The sequence below is a fragment of the Equus przewalskii genome, chromosome 5, assembly GCF_037783145.1.
Source record: "Equus przewalskii isolate Varuska chromosome 5, EquPr2, whole genome shotgun sequence".
In the NCBI taxonomy this organism is placed as follows: domain Eukaryota; kingdom Metazoa; phylum Chordata; class Mammalia; order Perissodactyla; family Equidae; genus Equus; species Equus przewalskii.
Genome location: NC_091835.1, coordinates 75,154,516 through 75,177,310, shown reverse-complemented (window position 1 = coordinate 75,177,310; position 22,795 = coordinate 75,154,516). Strand labels below are relative to the sequence as shown.

Genomic DNA, 22,795 nt, shown 5'->3' with positions numbered 1-22,795 from the left:
GCCTCCCGACTCCGCGGCTCTCCGCCTCAGCCGTCACCCGGGCGACCGCCCAAGGCGTGCGGCCAAGCGGTTAGGCGGCCAACGGTCTTCCGCCGCGAGGGGGGAGCGCGGGAGCAGAGGCGGGAACGCGTCGCGCCGGAGGGAGCGGACGAGAGGCGGGGCCAGCGCCGGGAAGGATCGCGAAGGAGCTGGGAGGCCCCGCCCTTTCCGTAGATATCTCTAGAAAGCCGCGCAGGAGCCCGAAAACAAAGAGTGCGCACGCGCGGCGGCCGGGCCCGGGCATTTTGCTGCGTCACCAGCCGCCGCCCGGCCTCACCACCCCTCGCTCGCACGCACGCACGTTCATTCTCCGTCCTCGCGCCCCTTTTCCTACACTTTCCTCCTCTCCCCGACCGGAGGAGCCGCTCTCTCCGCGCGGTGCATTCTGGGGACCCTGATCGAGCCCGCCGCCGTCGCCGTCGCCTCAGGGAACCGAGAAGAGGCCGCGACCGGGCAGGAGACGCCGGAGTCGCCAACGGAGAAGAGTCGACTGCCCAGCAGCTGCCGCCGAGAGGCCCGCCCACCCGTGCGCCCGTCCCCCTGCCCCGTTCACGATGTGAGTGCGCCACTCGGCCGAGGGAAGGTCGCCCCAGAGGGAGGCCGAGGCCGTGCTGGGGGCTGTCGGGAAGCCGCCTCCCCCTCCCCCGCTCCCGGCCCCCTCGGCGCTCTCCCCTCGGTGGTGGCGGTCGTTCTTGCCTGGGGGTGGGAGGTCCAGGATCCCTGTTCCGGTTACTGTTGGCGGGTGGAGGACATTTTTCCTCCAGACGGCCGCTTCCCCCGCGGGCAGTGCGCGTTGTCCCTGCTCTCCCTCACTAGTCTCAGGCCTCCGTCTCCCGCGAGCTCCGCGCCATGCGGGCGCCCTGGAGGCGTGGGCCCTCGTGGGTTGCCGCTCTGCGTCCTGGGCCGTGCGGTCCGGCCGCGCTGTGGCGCCGGGGCCAGGCCGCGGGCCAAGCGCACCTGTGGTGGGTGCTCCCAGAAGCTGGGGGTGCTCCTCGGGGGCGCGCGCGGCCTCCGCCGAGAGCGACAGGGACTGCTAGGCACCTGGAGGAGGCCGCGCCGGCGCCACCGCTTCCTTCCCGCTCGGGGGTCGTGATTTCTCGAGCGAGGGTCTTTCCAGGTCTCCCCCTAACTCCAGTCCCTTGAAGGGAGTGAAGGTTGCCAAAACCCAGCGGTGTCCCTGGCAGCGAGGAGCTACCGTGAGCAGGTGGCCGTGCACGTGTCGAGTGGAAGGATACTTGTGGACATTTTCTGTGTTCTGTGTGAAACTTCTGACGAGGTTTCCTTATCCTATGCTAGTTTAAGGGTAAAATAGGTATGTGATTACCTTCTTGCCGTCTTAAAGAGCTTACATTTGGTTACGTGGAGGTGACCGCAGATTGTTTAGCGATCTTAGTTTTATTGAGATAAAGGAAAACCTTGTTGATTTTAACCGAATACGAATCCTTAGCACTGCCACTTCCAGGCCTTACTTTCTTCTCAGGAAAGCTGCCGGTTTTATAGTTTTTTGGTGCTAACTGCTCTCTAAAAGTTACGTATGGAGAGCAATTGAAGGGGAACAGTTTTTGTTCCTAAAACAAGTAATGCACTTTCAAGGATTGAATTAATAACATTAGCGGTGAATATATTCGGCTAGAAATCTAAGTGGTGAAGTAAAGGATACGCTACAGCCAATTGATGACGGAGAACAAGCCTCGAGAAGGACGCGTTATTACTGTAAAGGGGTTATAGTAGAATTTTGGAAGGATTTTTCCCCCCAAAAGTGATACCTAGGTAGAAGATTTTAATTTATGTAAAACAGTTTTGATTTTCCCTTTGAAAGCTCTCCTCCAAATAATGCAGCAGGATTGTCGGTCTTAAAGTATCTGAGAAGAAAATGAAGCATTACCAACATTTGATAGATGAATGAAGCCAAACAAAATATCTTTTCACGAAGAAATAATGTTTAATTTGGTTTGAAATAGAAACACTTAAGGGAGGTCACATAAAACGTGAGGAACGTTAAGTTATGTAGATAGATTAAAAGGTGAAAAGTGTGACTGAATATTCCAAAAAGCAGTCTGTCTCTAAGTAAAAGAATGTTACTTTCAAAATGAGTGTTTTGAAGACACCAGATAAATCTGATCCTCTTTAAAATATTCAATATATGCCATCTTGCAAATTCTTTAGGGGATTTTATTGAACTAATGAATGAATTTACAAGAATATTATGAGCCAGTTATTTGAACTGGGAAGAATTTTTAATCGGTCATATAGTCCTAGGAAGAATTTGGCTGATAGGGGTTTGTTTCGTTGATGTCTCCTATAAATATTTTTTTAGATGTGGACAAAGACATGCTGGATATTTTAAGGGTTTTAGGGTTTGTTTTTTCTCCTTTGAATGTTTTTTAGTAGTGATTTCCTAAGTAAATTTCTTTTAATCGTGCTTTTAATTTTGTCTAGCAGCTTACGTAAAAGCTCAGCCTTTCGCCTACCTTGGACAAAGCTGGGATTTTAGGACCCCTCTTCCCTGTTTAAGACCTGCCTAAATCCTCTGCAGGGGTGCTCCTTTGCTTTTTTTTAAATTAAGGATTGTAGTTGGTTCTAAGTTGGACCTGCTAACAATGGATATAAAGTAAAATTTTTTATTTAGTTTTAAGCTAGTTGAAGTCATTCTTCTTGGTGTCCTGTACTTAAATTAATAAATTGCCCAGAAACGTATTGTGACTATTTCTAACATTGGTTAAAATCTTAATTACTTTGCCATCACTCAGCTTTGTAGGATTGAGACCCCAAAATAAAATCAGTGTTTGTGTCCAAAACAAATTGTAATAGTGAGCGTGTGGTATATTGTTAACTTCTAAAAGTTAGGGAAAAGTAACGGATGATGGTCTTTGTTCGGTGTTGATTTCCTAACCACTGTAACCTGGCAACTGGATTTTCTTTTTTTCTATGCCTGGTTAGACTTTAACTAGAAGGCAGTAGAAACTGGAAGTGACAAATCACTGGAGTGCAGACCAGTATGCGTTGTTAATAAGATTCTCCTGTTTAATTGTATTTTGTCACTTTTGAAATCTTCTAGAAGCTATATCATTTTGTGATCTTAGGTGGTTAGTGATCGTCACTTCCCAGGAAACAATACCTTTGTAATATCAACTGTTTAGAATCAACCTAGCTCTTAAACGCTTAAGATCCTATTTTATCTGAGTTCTTAAACTAAGAATTGTTGCATCTAGTGTAGTTTGCTACAGAAATACAAAGTGTGTTGTAGTAAACTTTCTGTAATTTACTGTATGGAGTGGCAGTGATAGATTTTAAATTGAGCCTCATTTCCCCACTTCTCCAGAACACCTTTGAAGTTTTCATTTTCCAGGAAGATGCCAGTACTTTAAACCGGTAGTATACCGTCCTCCATGTTGTGTCCCAAAGTCAAATCAAATGTGCTGTTGTGGATTTTCTGTGCAATAGTTGATCTTCACATGTAGCCATAGTTTATTGCCAAAAAGTTAATGTTGGGGCCATTTCCGACTCGGCATGTTTAGTTATCTTTGTGTACTGAGAGGATCTAAGTTACAGACAGGAGTTTCTAAAATTTTTAGTATTATTAAGGTCTAGGATCTAGTTTTTCAACTATCAATTCACACAGCATCGACTAACATAAGAGGCTGTCTCAAATAGGATTGAAACCGAGGATTTCTGGCAGAAGTCTTATTTTTTCCATTTTACAAAAAGGGAGACTAGGGCCGGCCCGGTGGTGCAGCGGTTAAATTCGCACGTTCCGCTTCTCAGCTTCCCGGGGTTCTCCGGTTGGGATCCCGGGTGCGGACACGGCACCACTTGGCACGCCGTGCTGTGGTAGGCATCCCACATATAAAGTAGAGGAAGATGGGCACGGATGTTAGCTCAGGGCCAGGCTTCCTCAGCAAAAATGAGGAGGACTGGCAGAAGTTAGCTCAGGGCTAATCGTCCTCAAAAAAAAAAAAAAAGACTAATTTCAAGTGGTGCTTTAATTTTCAAATAAATAACCGTATCTCTGTAGTTCAGTTTTATTTATCTAAACTACTGCTTTTGTTAAAACCTGTGCTACTACTTTTTTTTTTTAAGATTTTGTTTTTCTTTTTTCTCCCAAAGCCCCCTGGTACATAGTTGTGTACTTTTAGTTGTGGGTCCTTCTAGTTGTGGCATGTGGGATGCGGCCGCAGTATGGCTTGATGAGCATTGCCCTGTCTGTGCCCAGGATTTGAACTGGCAAAACCCTGGGCCGCTGAAGCAGAGCGGGAGAACTTAACCACTCAGCCATGGGGCTGGCCCCTAGCTACTTCTTGACACATAGTAACAAAGCCCTGAGGCTCTGAAATTTGCTTGTAATGGAGGCAATGAGAGATTGACCTTGTTTGAGTTTTGTATGTATGAAGAAAAATTATTTTGTCTGCTTTGGGGATGTTAAAAGGATGTATGCACAAAAGTTGAAAAGTGGGAAGGTCATAGAGTTGCTTGAAAGAAAGGCACTAAGTTTTAGGGGAGGAATAGTATCTTTGAGAACAGCTTTCACCTTTATGTATTAGAGTGCAAATTACCAAGTAAAGGAACTAGCACAGAGGTTCATGAAAGTTCTTGGTTCACTCCCTTGGTGTCTTAGTAGTTTTTTGTTTGTTTTAATGGTGCTGCTAGGCCAAAAGGAGTAAGCTAACAGTTCCATTTCTTAGTTAGTTGGGTCCCAACAACTTAAGTATTTTGTCTTAATGGCCCCAGTGCTCTTGGTAAAACTAGAACACGTAAATTGAAAGAAAAACATAGTTTCTTGTATGACCATAATTACTATTGGAAAGTGTGCCTTTTGGGCACTGTGTAACTTCTTCCACCTTGAAATCAGATTGGATGCTTTGAGTTAAATTCCTGTTCCCCATTGATTTTTTTTGTGGGTGCCTTTTTTTTTTTTTAATCATAGAAACCACCAAAATCCAGCTTTGCAAAAAATGAAACTTAATGGAGAGGGATGTAGTGCAATCTGCTGTTGAAACTGAACCACTTGGTGTCGTGACTGAGATTGAGTATCACTGAATTCCTCTCAAATTTAAAATATCCTGTGGCAGCCCTGTATAGTACCCTGAGGGACCTTGGCACATAATTTGGAAACCACAGGACTAGCATGTCTATTCAGATCACCTTTCCAGAAAGTTTACGTAGTAGTACAGCTGACATACAGAAGATCTGGAAATAGGAGAAGTGTATCTTGGGGTTTCTTTGAACAAAATATTGGTATGAGAGAGTTTGGTTTTAGACAATTCTAGGCAGGGCTTTTGTTAATACTTAAGGAAAAATTGGTCGCTCTGTGAACCTGGAACTACTTTTTCTTTTTCCATAGCAGAATTTTCATGTTTCCATATCATTTCTGACTTAGTACAAACAGATTTTACCAGTTTCTTGGTCCTCTTTTGCAAATGATAGACCAGTTGACAAACTTAGTTTTAAAAAATCAGTAATTCTGAACTTTATAACATCTTTTTTTTTACTGCTGACTTTTTTTTCTTGGTTTTGATGAGTTTTATTTTTCTTCTATAACCTTTCTTGATATTTAAAGATATTCTGGGATGTATAAAAGATTAGTGAATCTAGTCTTTAAGAAGCTTTCCACAGGGCTGGACTTGTGGCATAGGTGTTAAGTTTGCACATTCTGCTTTGGCAGCCTGGGGTTCGCCCTTTCGGATCCTGGGTGTGGACCTATGCACTGCTTGTCAAGCCATGCTGTGGCAGGCATCCCACGTAAAAATAAAAAGTAGAGGAGATGTTAGCTCAGGGCTAATCTTCCTCCAAAAAAAAAAAAAAAAAGCTTTCCGCTTTACTGGAAATGTTTAGTTTATTCCTACATCTACGAGCTCTAGGAAAAAGCTGGTCTTCAGATTCCTGTTGTTTTATCTTAGAATTCGAAGTGATCTTTTACTTTAGACAAACATCATGCTCCATTAAGAATAAACTTGTAAGAGGGCTATCATTAGTTACTTTTGAATAAGGTATGTGAGATTGTGTACTATTAGAGAATATCTTAATACTTTGCATTATCTTACAACCTTAAAAATATAGGTAAGTTACTTCTCAAAGTACTAACAACCAAAGAATGTTATAATATATCACTTACTTATACATTAAGAAAAATAAACAATGTCTAGTAATGGACCTGATCCCTTTACCTCTATATTTCTTAGATGATGATATTTGGACTAAATTTCATCTAACTTGAATGTAAGCTTCTTAAGGGTGGGTATTTTTGTCTGTTTTGTTGACTGTCTGTACCGCCAGAACAATTTCTGGTACCGTGTGCAATAAATGTTTGTTTCTTGTATCACATTCAAACTCTAAATGTATTTTAGCTATGAGACTTGGCTACATGAGGTGCTTGACTGAGGGTTAGGACTAACTGTCCACTGACAGACGAGCCCTATGGGTCTGTGCCCAGGAACCAAACCCAGCCACCAAAGCACAGCATGCCAAACTTAATCACTAGGCCACTGGGGCTGGCTCAGACCTCAAGATGTTTTATATTTGCTGTCTGATCGTCTGGAGTATGTGCTTGTAAAGAAAAAAAATTATTTTTTTGGTGAGGAAGATTGGCCCTGAGCTAACATCTGTGCCAGTCTTCCTCTGTTTTGCACATGGGACACTGTCACAGCATGGCTTGATGAGCAGTGCATACATCCATGCCCAGGATGCAAACCTCGAACCGTGGGCCACCAAAGTGGAGCATGCGAACTTAACCACTGGGCCACCAGGTCGGCCTGTATAAAAACTTCTGAATATTGGAAATTCTGAGAGAAAAAGAAAATAAAGATGTTGGACCTTGACCATAGTGTTGGTTAGAGACAAGTCATACACTGTAGAATTCTATTGTATATGGATTTTTTTTTCCTCAAGATTTTCAAAGTTCTAAAGGGATGATAGCTGCAGTTAATGTTTTTTTTTAACTGTGCAGTTACAGAATAAACTAAACTCTTTTCTGTTGCCTCCAGGGACGTCTGTGACCTAGCCCTAAACTTGGTTTTTGAACTTTAACTTTATTAATTTACCCCGAATTATGTATAATATGCTCGTCCTACCAGTTCATAAAAGACTTGAGGTGTTTTGTCTTTTATAATTCAGTATGCCTTACACATGGTAAACAAACAAAAGAATTACGATAACTGGGAAATTCGCCTTAGCAATTTTTTTCCATTTAGCTTTACTGGTTGTCTTAGTCTGTATGGGCTGCTGCAACAAAATACCACAGACCAGGTAGTTTATAAACAGCAGAAATTGATTTCTTACCGTTTTGGAGGCTGGAAGTCGGAGATCGAGGCACCAGCATGGTTACCTTCTGGTGAAGGGCCCACTTCCTGGTTCATAGCTTCTTGCTGTGTCCTGACAACAGTAGAAAGGGCTAGGGATCTTTCTGGAGCCTCTTTTTATAAGGCACTTATTCCATTCTTGAGGACTCTACATCATCACCTAAGCACCTCCCAAAGGTCCCACCTTCTAATACCATCACATTGAGCATTAGGATTTCAATATACAAATTTTGGGGGGATGTGTTCAGACCATTGCATTAGTGCATCCATTTTTTAAAGTGAGGGGTGCTTATAATTTTCTGCAAATTATGATTAAAACCCACCGGACTCTACCATATTAACAGTTGTTTTGGGGAAGAAATATGGTTTCCACTCTGTCCTTTCAAGACAAACTAAAAAATTTTAGTCAAAACTATAGAGGAGAATTTTAGGTTATGCAAAATTTAATTGCTTGAATTGACATAGCCCTAATGTTAAGTCTGGAAGAGCTTGGCACAAAAGTTTAGAACTGTGCTGTGGGGGTTGTTGGTATTGTTTTGCTTTAAGTAGTGGATTATTTACATAATATGTGCAGAGGTGAAAAACGTTTTTGCAGCTATAGGTATGTTACTGTCCCATATTCTTGTTTTTGTAACTTTAAAAATATGAAAACCGTTTTTGGCTCCTGGCTTAACCCTTGATTTAGGTCATTTAATTTTGTTTTTATTATCTGGAAAATGATTCTATTAGTTTGCTAGGGCTGACATAACAAAGTACCAGAGACTGGGTGGCTTAAACAGTAGAAATTTATTTCCTCAGTTCTGGAACGTGTTAAGTCCAAGATCAAGGTGTCAGCAGGGTTGATTCCCACCCCACCCTGCCCCCCAGGCCTCTTTCCTTGGCTTGCAGATAACCATTCTCTCTTGTGTCTTCACAAGGTCTTCCCTTTGTAACTGTGTCCTAATCTGTTTAAGGACACCAGGTATATTTGGATTGTGGCCCACCCTAAGACTCATTTTAGCTCAGTCACCTTTTTTTTTTTATTTAAGATCCTCTGCAAATATAGTCAACTTTCTCAGGTACTGGGTATTTAGAACTTTAGCATAGAAATTTGAGGGCGACACAGTTGACTCCATAACAATGATATAACTCTAGATTATAATGTGAATTTGAGGAAAGAAAAAAGATTCTCTTCTGGTTCCAATGTCCTTAGTAGGAACAGAAACTGATGTAGCTTAGTTTTATTATGTATTTTTTCAAACATGAAAGGTAGACCACTACAGTGAATGCTCACGTACCCATTCAGCTTCAGTCAGTATCAGCACAGGGTTGTTCTTACCTACACCCTCCCCTTCGCCCCAATGGATTTTTTTTTTAAGTTAATTAAAAGTTGTTCTTTAAGGAACATCTACCGTCTGGAAACCTATGGCAATAAGTAAATGCTTTTTATTAAAGCAACAGTTTCCAAGATTTTAGAATAAATGACAATTGGACAATCATAGCCAGGTTTTGTGAGCTGTGCAGTCTTTGTTTTGTTTTCTTTTTTTTTTTTTTTTAAAGGAAGACTGGCCCTGAGCTAACATCCATGCCCATCTTCCTCTATTTTATACGTGGGACGCCAGCCACAGCATGGCTTTTGCCAAGCAGTGCCATGTCCGCACCCGGGATCCGAACCAGTGAACCCCGGGCCGCCAAGAAGCGGAACGTGTGCACTTAACTGCTGGGCTACCAGGCCGGCCCAGTCTTTGTTTTCTTAATTCAATGGGAAAAATTTATTTTCTTGCTTTTTTAAACTTTTAAATAACAATTTCACAATTAGACTAAGTAGCTCCAAAGAAAGAAAGCATTTCATGCCAAAGTCATTTAATATTATTTTTTTTTAAATATTATGAATATAATAAATCCTCATCTACCCATCATCCAGACTCAGCACTTTTCAGGCCTTTGCCACATTGCTTTATCTATTCCTTGTTCTTTCTTGAGGCATTTTAAAGTAGACTGGATAAGGGCCAGCCCAGTGGCTTAGTGGTTAAGTTCAAGCACTCTGCTTTGGCTGCCCAGGGTTCAAGGGTTCAGACCCCAGGTGTAGACCTACACACTGCTCATCAAGCCGTGCCGTGGAGGCATCCCACATACAAAATAGAGGAAGATCTGCATGGATGTTAGCTCAGGGATAATCTTCCTCACAAATAAATAACACACACACACACACACACACGTGTATATATATATATATATATATACTAAACTCAGTATACTTCAGTTTTCGTCTTGAATGGACGTTTTTTCATCAAAACAATGCCTTTCACATTTGACAAAACTAACAATTTCCATATCGTGTAATACACTGTCTGTATCCAGATTTCCACGGTTTCAGTAATCTTTTTTTCCCCCTCCCCAAAGCCTCAGTGTATAGTTGTATGTCATAGTTGTAAGTCATTCTAGTTCCTCTATATGGGATGCCACCACAGCGTGGCTTGATGAGCGGTGTGTAGGTCCGTGCCCGGGATCCGAACCGCCAAACCCTAGGCCACTGGAGCGGAACGCACGAACTTAACCACTGAGCCACAGGGCCAGCCCACGCACAGTTTCAGAATCTTTATATTTAGTTTTTTGAGTTGAGAAGCAGATTAGGTTCATAAATTGCATTTGTTTGATAAGTCTTTTTATTCCTTCAGGAAGATTAGCCCTGAGCTAACTTCTGCCAGTCCTCCTCTTTTTGCTGAGGAAGGCTGACCCTGAGCTAACATCCATGCCCATCTTCCCCTGCTTTATATGTGGGATGCCTACCACAGCATGGCTTGCCAAGCGGTGCCATGTCCGCACCTGGGATCCGAACCAGCGAACCCTGGGCCGCCGAAGCAGAACATGTGCACTTAACCACAGCGCCACCGGGCCAGCCCCTTGATAAGTCTTTTTTAATCTAGGGCAGTTCCCCCCTTTATGCCATTGATTTTAAGAAATGGTATTCTGCATTTATCACTTTCTCAGGGTATCATTTAACTTCTTCCTTTTCCTCATATTTCCTGTGGACTGGAATTAAGTTTACTGTGGAATATATCATGTTGCATCAAATTGGGAGGTATATGTCTGATTGTCTCGATTTTAGTGATACTAAGATTGTAAGTTCTTTATCAGCTGTTCATTTAATTGTTAGTGGGTTCACCATTGATGGTCACTGCCAAGTCAGTTTAAGGGTTGCAAAATGTCAATTTTTCCCCCATGTTCTATTCCACACCAAAGCTTGAATTCTGTAAAGAAGTTTCCTTCATGAACTGGTCCTATTTAGTTATAAATAAAGGGTCATAAAGGAAAAGAAGGAAAAATGCCCAATTTTTGCTCTTTCATTGCCAATTTGTAAAGAATTGGAGCTGTAGCATCTTCTCGTGATCCAGAATTGTGGGTAGTTTTTCTTTAAATTCTTTTAATCAATACAAAGAGTTTTTATATTCAATATTTTCGAATCAATTTGCAGTCATTCTTTATGATGCTCAAGTTGTCCTTGGCCAAGGGGAGCGATCCTAATTGTTACCTCCTGTTTTGGCTGACCTCATTCTCTTTAATAGCTTCACTTGCACAACAAGATGTCCCAATCTAATCTATGTTTCCCACCTCAGGCCTGAGGTCAGCCATTTCTCTGTAGAAATTCTGGTTCATTTTAGTTGGAAATAGTATTTTGGCACTGGGGTGTTCATTGCCCCACATGGTAATCATTATTACTTTTAAAAAGTAGGGCTATCTGGTCACTTGAATTTGAAAATCTGTGAACCTAGTCATTTAAAGTCTTAATTATCTATTAAGTTACCAAATATTTTCAGTTAAAGGCAGAACATGTTACCACGTATTGAGAGTACTGTTTTGGCAAGAAAATGAGCTAGAAATAATGTGTGTTCTGTTGTGACCTATTTATAAAACTCCTAAATTGTTTATTAGCTGTATTGACATTCTTATATTAGAAGTTGTGATTTCTCAGTCCACAGAAGTTTGGTTAGATGTCTTTTTCAGAGGCATTTAAAAATCCTGTTGTCTTTCTGTTCTTTTTTTAAATCTGCCAGTAGATGTGTAAAGAAATGGGTTTACGCTTGCTGATTTGCTGGTATTTAGACTTTAGAAATTGCCATTTATAATTTGTAGCCTACTTTGGATCTGATATCAATGTTCCAGAGTGGAGCATGACTAGTAAAGTTGAACAGTTGTGTGAAAATGTTGAGCAGTTGGCTACAACTTTTTATTTATAGAAGGGACTTTAAACTGCTACTCCTTAAGGTTGGGGATTTCAGAGCTTGGAAACAAGACAATTCCTTGCACTTGAGTCGATTCATGAGTAGTGTTTGAACATATAACTAATATTTTTTTACTTTTATTTTGAAATCTTAGGGTCATAGAAAAGTTGCAAAAAATACAAAGAATTCCTGTATAGACAGTAACTTTAATTTTTAGGTTATTAAAGCAGCACAGGCTTATTTAAAAAAAATAATTGAAACAGTTGAAAGATGTAGTTCTATTTCCTTTCCCTGGTCATCTTTCTGGCTCGTTCTTTAGCTGTTAATTAATGTGTGTGTGTGTGTGTGTGTGTGTGAGAATTCTTCTAGGAATTGTTGTGCATATGCAAATACTTGTCTAACTTGTCTGAGGATTACAAAGAAAATTTTTCAAGTATTTACCATATATGATCTTTATCACCTATTAACCATGTTTGACTGTATTTGCTTCTAGCAGTCTTTTAGCCATGTTCTAAAACTTAATGGATGGGTAGAGCTTTACTGACACTATGAAGATGACTGGGCTATATTGGCAGGGAACGGGAGCAGATGAATAATAAGGAAAGAGCAAATACTGCAGGATGCTTCTGGTATAGTATATATTGGATACATGTATAGATAGGGTAAAAGATGAGGCTGTAAAGAAGTTTAATTCTGGGGCCGGTCCGGTGGCATGGCAGTTAAGTTCGCACGTTCTGCGCTTCTCACAGGCCCGGAGTTTGCCGGTTCAGATCCCGGGTGCGGACATGGCACCGCTTGGCAAAAGCCATGCTGTGGTAGGCGTCCCATATTTAAAGTAGAGGAAGATGGGCATGGATGTTAGCTCAGGGCCAGGCTTCCTCAGCAAAAAGAGGAAGATTGGCAGCAGTTAGCTCAGGGCTAATCTTCCTCCAACAAAAAAAAAGGAAGAAGTTTAATTCTTTATCTAATGTCATTATTTAGAATCATAGCATTTTGTTAGGATTTGGTTGTGCAGAAAACAAAAAGGTTGCTTTTTATATAGTCAGAAATAAGCTGCAGATGAGACTTTTCTGAGGACAAATACTGTCATTTCTCGTACTTTTTAATTCTCCCCCCACCCCCCGTTTCTAGCATTGTAAGTAGAAATGTTGAATACTGTATTTCGGTTGACAGTGGATTACTTCTGTCTGATTTTTTTAAGTCTGTCAAGTTAAATTTTAGGAGCAGGACTCTAAAGGAGTAGCGCATAAATTTTGGCAGGGCTACCTAAAGGGCTAACTCTATTGAGTATTGTTTTTGTTTTTTAAATCTTTCCTATTTTGAAATGAGTATCATTGTGTTTTAATTTTGAATGCAGCTGTTGGAGTAAAAATGTAGTTTCTGTTTGGAACTGCCTCAAGATAATCAATGGTCTAGTGGAGTAGAGAAATATATTACTTATGTGCTAGACTTTGGAGGTTATGTAAATATTCACTTAATGAATTCCAGCTTAACTTTGTCTAATTTTATCTCTTTGTAGGCAGCCTGCTTCTGCAAAGTGGTATGATCGAAGGGACTATGTCTTCATTGAATTTTGTGTTGAAGACAGTAAAGACGTTAATGTAAATTTTGAAAAATCCAAACTTACATTCAGGTAAATTACCATTTTACATCATGGGGTAAAAAGCTTGTTTCAGACAGCAGTAGCTTTGGTTTGCTTGTTTTGTGTTTTCACTGAAGTTATTACTAATCTTTACCTCTTTGAAGAGGCTCATTCCTTTTTTTCCTTTTTTTTTAATACAGTTGTCTTGGAGGAAGTGATAATTTTAAACATTTAAATGAAATTGATCTTTTTCACAGTATTGATCCAAATGTAAGTAGTCTTGATGCTTTAATCCCTGTTTAAATCATGAGGAAATGGGCATACTCTTAAATACTCTTTAGCAATAGGCACTAATTCTGTTTTTCTTAACAGTTCAGAGGCTAACTAGGCATATTTTGCAATATTTTCCTCCTCCTAACTACTTTTCCAAGTCTGTTTTTGTTCTTGTTATCACTGTTTGGACTGAGGGCAGTACTCTTGAGGCTTGTCTTACCTAAGTATGGAATTGTTAAACTGTTCTACTATTGCATTGTGTTTAGTTAATTTTTTTTGAAGGTTTTATTCACCTTGTGCAGGGAGGAAGAATGGTCTTTTTTTCTTTCTTTCTTCTTCTTTTTTTTACAATTGAATAGCTTATGGAATTTTTAGTCTAGGGGATGTTGTTTGAGTTTAGAGAAAGTGTAGGCAGAGAATGGAGCGGTGAGAAATGATAAGCTACTTTCTAACCCATAGTGATACTGGAGAGGTTAAATAGTGAAGTGGTGCTTTGTTTTCGTTTTTAGGATTCCAAGCATAAAAGAACGGACAGATCAATTTTATGTTGTTTACGAAAAGGAGAATCTGGCCAGTCATGGCCAAGGTTAACAAAAGAAAGGGCAAAGGTAGGTTTCTTTCTTTTTTTGAAGTTTAATATTTTTATTTTAAGTAATAAAAGATATATTTGTTTGGTATGAGGAATATGGTATTTTTGTTTATAGCGTAGTAGTATTAAAGCCTTGGTGTTCTGTATATTTTTCTTTACTTTGAGATTTATTAGTTTTAACTTAAAACCAAGTGTGGTCAGAGTAAGGTCAGTCATTTGTTGATGCAGAATCTTTTGCATTCAAGAGGCAGACTTTGCTTTAGAAGCCTTCATAAATTACTCAGGTATCACATGGGAGTATATTTCAGTGCTTACCCCCCCAAAAATAAGTTACTCAAATAATCTGAGAATAGTTCCTACCAGTGAATTTTGGTTGTTTTTAAAAAGTAGGTTTGTTTAACAGCTGTGAAAGAAGCTTCATGAAACTGTATTTACCATTGTTGCATTTGACTTCACTCTCATTTTCCAGTCTACTTTTTTTGTGCTAATTCCATGCTTCACTAGTGAGTATGAGCCCACAGTTCAAGAAATGTAGTTCTAAGTTACATGCCAGTGAGTGCAAGTTAACCTAATCACAGGGTGATGTTTGTATTGGTCTATAGCTTAATTGGCTTAGTGTGGACTTCAATAATTGGAAAGACTGGGAAGATGATTCAGATGAAGACATGTCTAATTTTGATCGTTTCTCTGAGGTAAGTTCTTTTAAATGTATTCTTCCACTTTTCTCCCAATACATTTCTATGTAGTCAATTTAATTTGGTTTTAAAGCACCTGGTGTTATTTGATACATGCATTATTTTACTTTCAAAGCCATTCTGCAGTAAAAACCAAGTAAGATTGTAACATTGGTTACTTAATCCTGACGTTTAACATTCCTTTATGATTTTTTAAAATAGTAGTGTTAAGTTCTAAAGTTGGTGTATAAAGACCAAAAATCAGCCATACAGTCAATGCAACACAGCTAGTTTTTATTCCAGCTTAAGAACATTTTTTTAGGAGCATGAATACAGCAATTGGCTTGCATTTTAGAGTCATGTGATAGGAAAATAACCTTTAAAGACATTAATCATGGTGAAATGTGCATGAGTAGTAGTATGTAGGGATGTTTTAGTTTGCAAAATCAAGGAAAGGGTTTAAATAAGCCTATTTTTCCAAGATGTCACCCAAATACATATTACCATGGCCAAAGGCAAAAAATCATTGATCTCCCTTTAGGTGGAATAGACCTTATCAAATGTACTGCAGTAAAGCTGACCAGAAAAGAGAATATTAGGTTGTAAGTTGAAGGTATTCCCATGAAATCTGTTTCTCATTGCAATTTGAAATTTTAATTGACTGGACTTGGTTTATATTTCTTCTTCGAAAACTAAGAGATCAAGGAGTAAGTTTCCGGCTTCTTGTATACAACTGCTTACTTAGCATCTCTCTTTACATGGCTCTGGCATCTTGATTTCAAAAGAGAGAAGGGAGGATAATGGTATTCATGTGATTCTCCTCAACTATGCTATTCCTTACCTGTAGTAATTGAGCCACTATTTACTCAGCTGTATGATTCACAGCTTCTTAACATTGTTCTCTTTCACTCTGTCTCTATCCAGTAGAACATTAACTGCTATCTTTGTTGCTCTGTGTTTTGTTGTGCTTATTGTTTGTTTGTTTGTTTTGAGGAAGAGCAGCCGTAAACTAACATCTGCTGCCAATCCTCCTCTTTTTGCTGAGGAAGGCTGGCATTGAGCTAACGTCCGTGCCCATCTTCGTCTGCTTTATATGTGGGATGCCTACCATAGCATGGCTTGCCAAGTGGTGCCGTGTCCGCGCCTGGCATCTAAACCAGTGAACCCTGGGCCACCAAAGTGGAACGTGCTCACTTAACCGTTGCGCCACTGGGCTGGCCCTGTTTTTCTGTTTGTTTGGGTTTTTTTTACCTCCTAAATAGTTCTTGAATATATTCAATTCTCTATTACCATTGTATCCTGAGCTGCTAGCATTGTGCTTGGCACATTTTTTGAGCATTTTTCCTGCTCAAAGAAATTTAATGGAAGTGTTCAACAGCATCTTGAGATGCAGGGAAATGCTTTGTTACTCATATTATTCAAGACTAGATTGCCCAGGGGCTGGCCCCGTGGCCAGGTGTTAAGTTCACGTGCTCTGCTGTGGCGGCCCAGGGTTTTGCCAGTTCAGATCCTGGCGCAGAGATGGCACGGCTCATCGGGCTATGTTGAGGTGGCAACCCACATGCCACAACTAGAAGGACCCACAACTAAAATATACAACTATGTACTGGGGTGATTTGGAGAGAAAAAGCAATTAAAAAAAAAGAAAGAAAAAAAAGATTGGTAACAGTTGTTAGCTCAGGTGCCAGTCAAAGAAAAAAAAAAGACTAGATTGCCCAGAATTTTTATACGGAGAGATTTGACTAGGTATCTTTGTAAGGCCCCTTCTAACTCTAAAGTTCAAGTAAACGTCTATCTTTGAAGACTTTGATTTTTGTTTATGAAATTTTGCATGGTTATGTACATATTTTAAATTTTAAAAAATTTAACTGTTATAGAAAAGTTGTTAACTTGGGGAGATAAGTCCTTCCCCATCTGATAATAGTTGTTCAGTCTTTGGTTATTTGTACCTGTTTAAAGAATACACTACTTTATGATCAAACAATAAAGATGGGAAATTAGTTACTTCATGTAAGTACGCTTTGTTGTTAGTCCCAGTTTACTGTAAGCTTATAAGAGTGTTTACATATATGAGGGTATTTTCCACACTGTGTACCTTTTTTTTTTTTTCTTTTTCTCCCCAAAGCCCCCCAGTACATATTTGTGGGTCCTTCCAGTTGTGGCATGTGAGACACTGCCTCAGCATGGCCTGACAAGCGGTGCCATATCCGCACCGAGGATTCAAACTGGCGAAACCCTGGGCTGCTGCAGCAGAGCGCGTGAACTTAACCACTCGGCCACGGGGCCAGCCCCTATGTACCTTTTCTTTTAAGAATTAATGTTTCTTTTTTTTTTTTTAATTTTTATTTATTTATTGAGGAAAATTGGCCCTGAAGTAACATGTAACATCTGCTGCCATCCTCCTCCTTTTGCTGAGGAAGACTGGCCCTGAGCTAACATCCGTGCCCATCTTCCTCTGCTTTGTATGTGGGATGCCTACCACAGCATGGCTTGCCAAGCGGTGCCATGTCCGCATCCGGGATCTGAACCAGTGAACCCTGGGCTGCCGAGAAGTGGAATGTGTGCACTCAACCGCTGCACCACCGGGCTGGCCCCAAGATTTTATTTATTTATTTAATTTCCTTCTTCTCCCCAAAGCCCCCCAGTACATAGTTGTATATTTTAGTTGTGGGTCTTTCTAGTTGTAGCGTGTGGGACGCTGCCTCAGCCTGGCTTGATGATTGATGCTTTGTCTGCGCCCAGAATCCAAACCAGTGAAATCCTGGGCTGCCAAAGCTTAGCACTTGAACTTAACCACTCGGCCACAGGGCCAGCCGCTTCTGTTTTTGTTTTTGAGGAAGACTGGCCCTGAGCTAATGTCTGTGCCCATCTTCCTTACATTATATGTGGGACGCCTACCACAGCATGACTTAATAAGCAGTGCGCAGGTCCTTGCCCAGGATCCGAATATGTGAACCCCAGGTTGCCCAAGCAGAGCACATGAACTAACCGGTTCCCGCCGCCAGGCCAGCCCGTTTTCTGTTTTTAGTTACTGCTGTTTAGCCTTTGATTCAATATTCAGGCCTTTTATACAAATCATCCAGAAGAACTTTGTTTTAAATCACTTACTGGTTCTTCAAAATATTTAAAACTCTAGTGAGACTGCTGTAATACACATGCCTCTTAGCTTAAAATACAAAACTACAACTACAGATAAATCTCATTCTTCTCCTTAGCCACCAGAGGTAACTCCTATTCAGGATTTGGGTGATTAATTTCTACATGATATATAGACACTTTACTGGATGAATTTTAATAACTTCATTTTTCTTTGATGAGAACTTAGTCTTATCTTCCCTACAAGTTTTCAGGATTTTATGTCGTTACCTATAATCTACCTTTTCCAGAAAGGAAGGTACTTAAAACATTTGTTTTGCTTTTTTCATTGGTGGAAATCTATGACAGGTTTAAGGTTTATTCTGGAGCGTGCAACCTAATAATTAGGGCTTAATTTAACATCATTTTTAAAACTAATTTTTACACTTCAAATAGATGATGAACAACATGGGTGGTGATGAGGATGTAGATTTACCAGAAGTAGATGGAGCAGATGATGTAAGTCTACAAATTCTTTTCTCTGTTTACTTAAATAGTAAGAAACAATGTATTTACAGGTTGTTTTCTATAGATTCAAGATTGCTTTTTTTTTTTTTGCCACTTATTGTTGGTTTTTTCCCTAAAAAATACAAAGAAAAGGAATTTCTTAAATGTGCCCATTTTTTTAGGGACAGGTACCTATTAGGAAATTGGTGTCCCACGGATTATTCTTAAAGGGACCAGATTTCAAGAGTCATTGCATAGAGGCATCACACACATTATTCAGTCAAGAGTTCATTTGGAGATTATTTTGACAAAGTTAAACAGGTTTTTACAGCAGGATTGGTCAGAGACTATAGTAAACAGATGGACATGGTGAAATCTATAGGAGTAGGATATACTGGACCCCTCTTCTCAACATTCCCCCCTCTGGCATCCTGTTAACATCTTTAAGAAAGTTTTCAATACAAGTTGGAAGATACTTTTTGACAGTTCAACAGCCAGGATTAGAGTTCATTGTCTTCTGTCAGCCCAGTGTTCTTAATATTGAGCCATTTTTCTCTTCCATTGAATGCCAAGAAAAGAGAAGCCATTTTATACAAGATTCAGTCTGGTTGGATAGGAAGGGATTTAAAGGGTGGGCTCAGTTCCCACCAGAAGGCACACATGGTACAGGAAGATAGATCCTCAGCTGTACATCAGTTCATCATATGTAAACGTGTTCTTAAGTCCATTGATTAAATTCATAGACTTGATATAACTACATATCTTTGCTACCTTAGTCAAAAGTATAGTGCTTCAGCTTTTTTAGACAAACTATTCAGTTAGCAGAGGAATATTTGATCAACTTCGTAACATTTTTTATTTCCCCTTTGCAGGATTCACAAGACAGTGATGACGAAAGTAAGTGTCTTTGTAAAAAGTATGTTTGCACAGTGATGTTTCACATCAGAGACCAAACTCTCAAAGTAGAGAAGTTAATTTCTTTACAGTTCTTGGAAGAAAAATGATTATTTCTTTATGGTCTCTAATAAATAACCAAAACAGAAATTTGAATGATTCGAGATTGAAATTCAAAAAAAGACAACCTATTAATTTGCTAGAAACTGTTTGTTTAACTCTATTGTTGACTGCTTTTCCTGTAAAACTTTGAAGTTTTGGTAGATTATTCTCTTATACTTGATACTAATCTTTTTAATACCCTTTCAGAAATGCCTGATCTGGAGTAAGGAATGTTACCATCACCGGATTTTGAGAAAGAAAAATAACTTCTCTGCAAGATTTCATAATTGAGAGAATTCCTGAGTTGATAGCTCTAAAGGCAGATGCTGTATTTGCCTCCTTTAACCCATTTTTCAACCTGTTTGTTTTTTTAAAGGCTTCAGTAAGGGTTGATAATGTACCATTGTATGGGGCACTTTTAAGTCAGCTAAGGCAATAACCTTATGCATGAACATTTCCCAGACTTTCATGATGCTGTTGAGGTCCTAGGCAATTGATACAGCAGTTGTGATAAATAAAAACATTTCACCTAAGTCTCCTTTACTTCATAACATAGATACTGACATGATAGGAAGCTCTTGGCTTAGGGAAGGATAACTAAATTTTAGATTTTAGAACATGGACTCAAAGTGGCTGAAACAAATTGGTTGATACTTTAAACTGGTAACCTATTGTTCCTCTGGTATATCCTTAAGGATTGTTCCACTAAAGTTTTATTTTTCAAAAAATTTACTTCACATTATTGTATGTAAGTGATCACTTGTCAGTGTTCCAGATGTATCTTAGCTAAAATTAGTGAATGCCCTAACTTAGATGGTTTTTGAAGCCTGTACATTTGGTATTGTTTGACCCTTAAACTTTTACATCTCTTAGCGTGGAGGACAAAGAAAGGCTGTATATTGTTGCTTGAAGAGTCTGTACATTTAGACCAAATTTGTATTTGCACTGTCAGTATGGCAAGTGAGCGAAAAAAATGTTAATACACTATTGGATTTTTTATTTCTTTCTTTGATTCAGCTTGTACTGCGGCTGAAAACCTCAATTTATGTTCATGACAGTGGGGATTTTTTTTTAAATGTCTACATTCTTTCTAATAAACTGTTGGAAGACTTTTTGGCTGTCCTTTTAAGTGTCTGGTTTACTGTAATTTCATGTATTACCATTTACTGGAATGGAGTTTTTATTTTTACTTGAGGAAGAGTTTGGGAATATTCCTCTGTTTGAAAAAAAGAGGCTTGCTGTAATGTTACAGGAAACCTTTTAAAAGTGGATCTGTAATACAAAATTGTAGATGCACTTTGCAGCAGTTGGAAAAGAAAGTGTTGTGATTTGATTGAAATAAAACTAAATGTGTTGTCCTCCTCTAAATCTTTGAGCTTCTGCATTTTGGCAGTTTTTATTCCTTCCAATTTACAGGTGTTTGTCTTAGCATAAAAATGCTTGCTATTTCAGTACTTCTTTATGTCAGACATTAAGGACCTGTGTTAACAGGCAGTCTTACGTGTGAGGGATACAAAGATTAATCCTTCAGGTAATTGCTCTGCCCAGGGAGCTCACAGGCTAGGCCAGGGGACAGACATTGAACAAAAACTTGATAGATGGAGGAAATGCAGTAATAGATATGCATAGAGTATTACGGGTATTTAGAAGGGAAAACAACCTTTTTTCCTTCCACTGTTAAGTATATGACTCTTCAGAATGATATTCAAGACCATTTTCTTATGCTACAACTAGAAAATCTTCCTACCTTCCTGGGGCCCTGGGCATAACAACACATGCCATTCAACTGTTTTGTTAATATTAGAGAAGATTAATTTGGGTTCTGGTCCTGTTAAAGGAATGCAATTTCCTCAAAGCCCTAGGTCTTTCCACATTGGGAAGTGTGTTTGAACTTATGTACTTTTTTCTTTTGCCCTTTTTTGTGAAGAAAATTGTCCCTGAGCTAACATCTCTTGCCAGTCTTCCTCTATTTTGTATGTGGGACTCTGGCACAGCATGGCTTGATGAGCAATGTGCAGGTCCACACCAGGATCCAAACCAGTGAACCCTGGGTTCCTGAAGCAGAGTGCATGAACTTAACCACCATGCCACTTGGCTGGCCCCCATGAACTTCTGTACTTTTAAAAAATTATTTTAAACTTGGTCTCGTTTCTCTGGAGCATGCCAAAGGTATCAGTACTACTGATAAGTGGTGTAGTTCTTAGCTTCAGGGGAAAACTTTAAAAAGTTCAAAAACCCTCATAGTTTTAGTTCCATTCTTGTGAAAAACTTTTTATATGCAAGTTCTGGAAGTTAAAGATTCCTTAAGAATTCAGTGGCTTACTGCCAGCTGTTAGGCCATAGCATTAAGTATAGCTTGATAGGTTTCTCATTCCATCCTGTCTGCTGAAGTCCTTACAGCTTTTAAAATCTATCTTGTTTTCAAACACTTGAATGAGATTTCATTAACCCTTATTGCTCAGTCAGGTTGTAAACCTTGTGCATGATACCTGGTCCCTCTAACTTGAGTATTTCATGCTGAAAGATGAAACGACAGGCCAGAAGCTTCAGGAGAGCTGTTTGGCTCTGTATCTCAAATCTGAACTCTAATTACTATTGCTTTAAAGACTTAGTTGGGGAGAGGATCACTTGGGTGAGTTTTTGTTTGAATGGGGGGTAGTGTCTATTTATAGTTTTGTCCATTTTGGGGTTTTTTTTGAGGAAGATTAGCCCTGAGCTAACTGCTGCCAATCCCCTGATTTTTCCTGAGGAAGACTGGCCCTGAGCTAACATCGGTGCCCATCTTCCTCTACATGTGCCAAACGGTGCCATGTCCGCACCCAGGATCTGAACTGGCAAACCCCTGACCTCCGAAGCGGAACGTGTGCACTTAACTGCTGTGCCACCAGGACGGCCCTCATTTTGCGTTTTTTTAATTATTATTTATTTTAAATTGTTATTTTTCCTTTTTCTCCCCAAAGCCCCCCAGTACATAGTTGTGTGTGTGTGTATATATATATATATATATTTTTTTTTTCTTCTTCTTTTTTTGAGGAAGGTTAGCCCTGAGCTAACATCTGCTGCCAATCCTCCTCTTTTTGCTGAGGAAGACTGCCCCTGAGTTAACATCCATGCCCATCTTCCTCTACTTTATATGTGGGACGCCTACCACAGCATGGCCTGCCAGGCGGTGCTGTGTCCACACCTGGTATCTGAACCGGTGAACCCTGGGCCGCCGAAGCAGAACATGCGAACTTAGCTGCTGCGCCACCAGGCTGGCCCCTTAAATTTTTTTTTTATCGTATATGCTTTTCAGTTCTGTGGACTTCTTTTAAACATACTTGATTATTAGTTGTATGTCTTAGCAGAAGAGTGAAGGATGTACATATCGCCACTAAATCTCCTGCCCTTAGGACAGCACCTGACGTGGTGAAGACTCAGTAAATACTTTATGAATGAATATATTTCAGAAATGCCATAGTATGGGTTATGTTTTGTGAGTGGGTCTGGAGGGAAGAAAACAAGTTAGTGCAGTAATTCAAATGGTAAAAGGCAAAGGGGTGCACTTTGCAGTGAGACCTGGA

General features: G+C 39.9%; 1 protein-coding gene across 2 annotated transcripts; it reads left to right on the top strand.

The window, feature by feature from the left end:
* PTGES3 (prostaglandin E synthase 3) lies at positions 1-20,600 on the top strand. Of its 2 annotated transcripts, XM_008541342.2 has the most exons (8): positions 1-595; positions 13,056-13,169; positions 13,319-13,388; positions 13,901-13,999; positions 14,583-14,672; positions 18,186-18,248; positions 19,109-19,133; positions 19,440-20,600. In XM_008541342.2, coding segments are annotated over exons 1-8 (483 nt in total). In that variant the 5' UTR covers positions 1-593; the 3' UTR covers positions 19,460-20,600. The 2 variants fall into 2 exon arrangements, with proteins under 2 accessions (XP_008539564.1, XP_070477849.1); XM_070621748.1 differs by lacking the exon at positions 18,186-18,248 and having other exon boundaries at positions 95-595.
* The last annotated feature ends 2,195 nt before the right edge of the window (positions 20,601-22,795 follow it).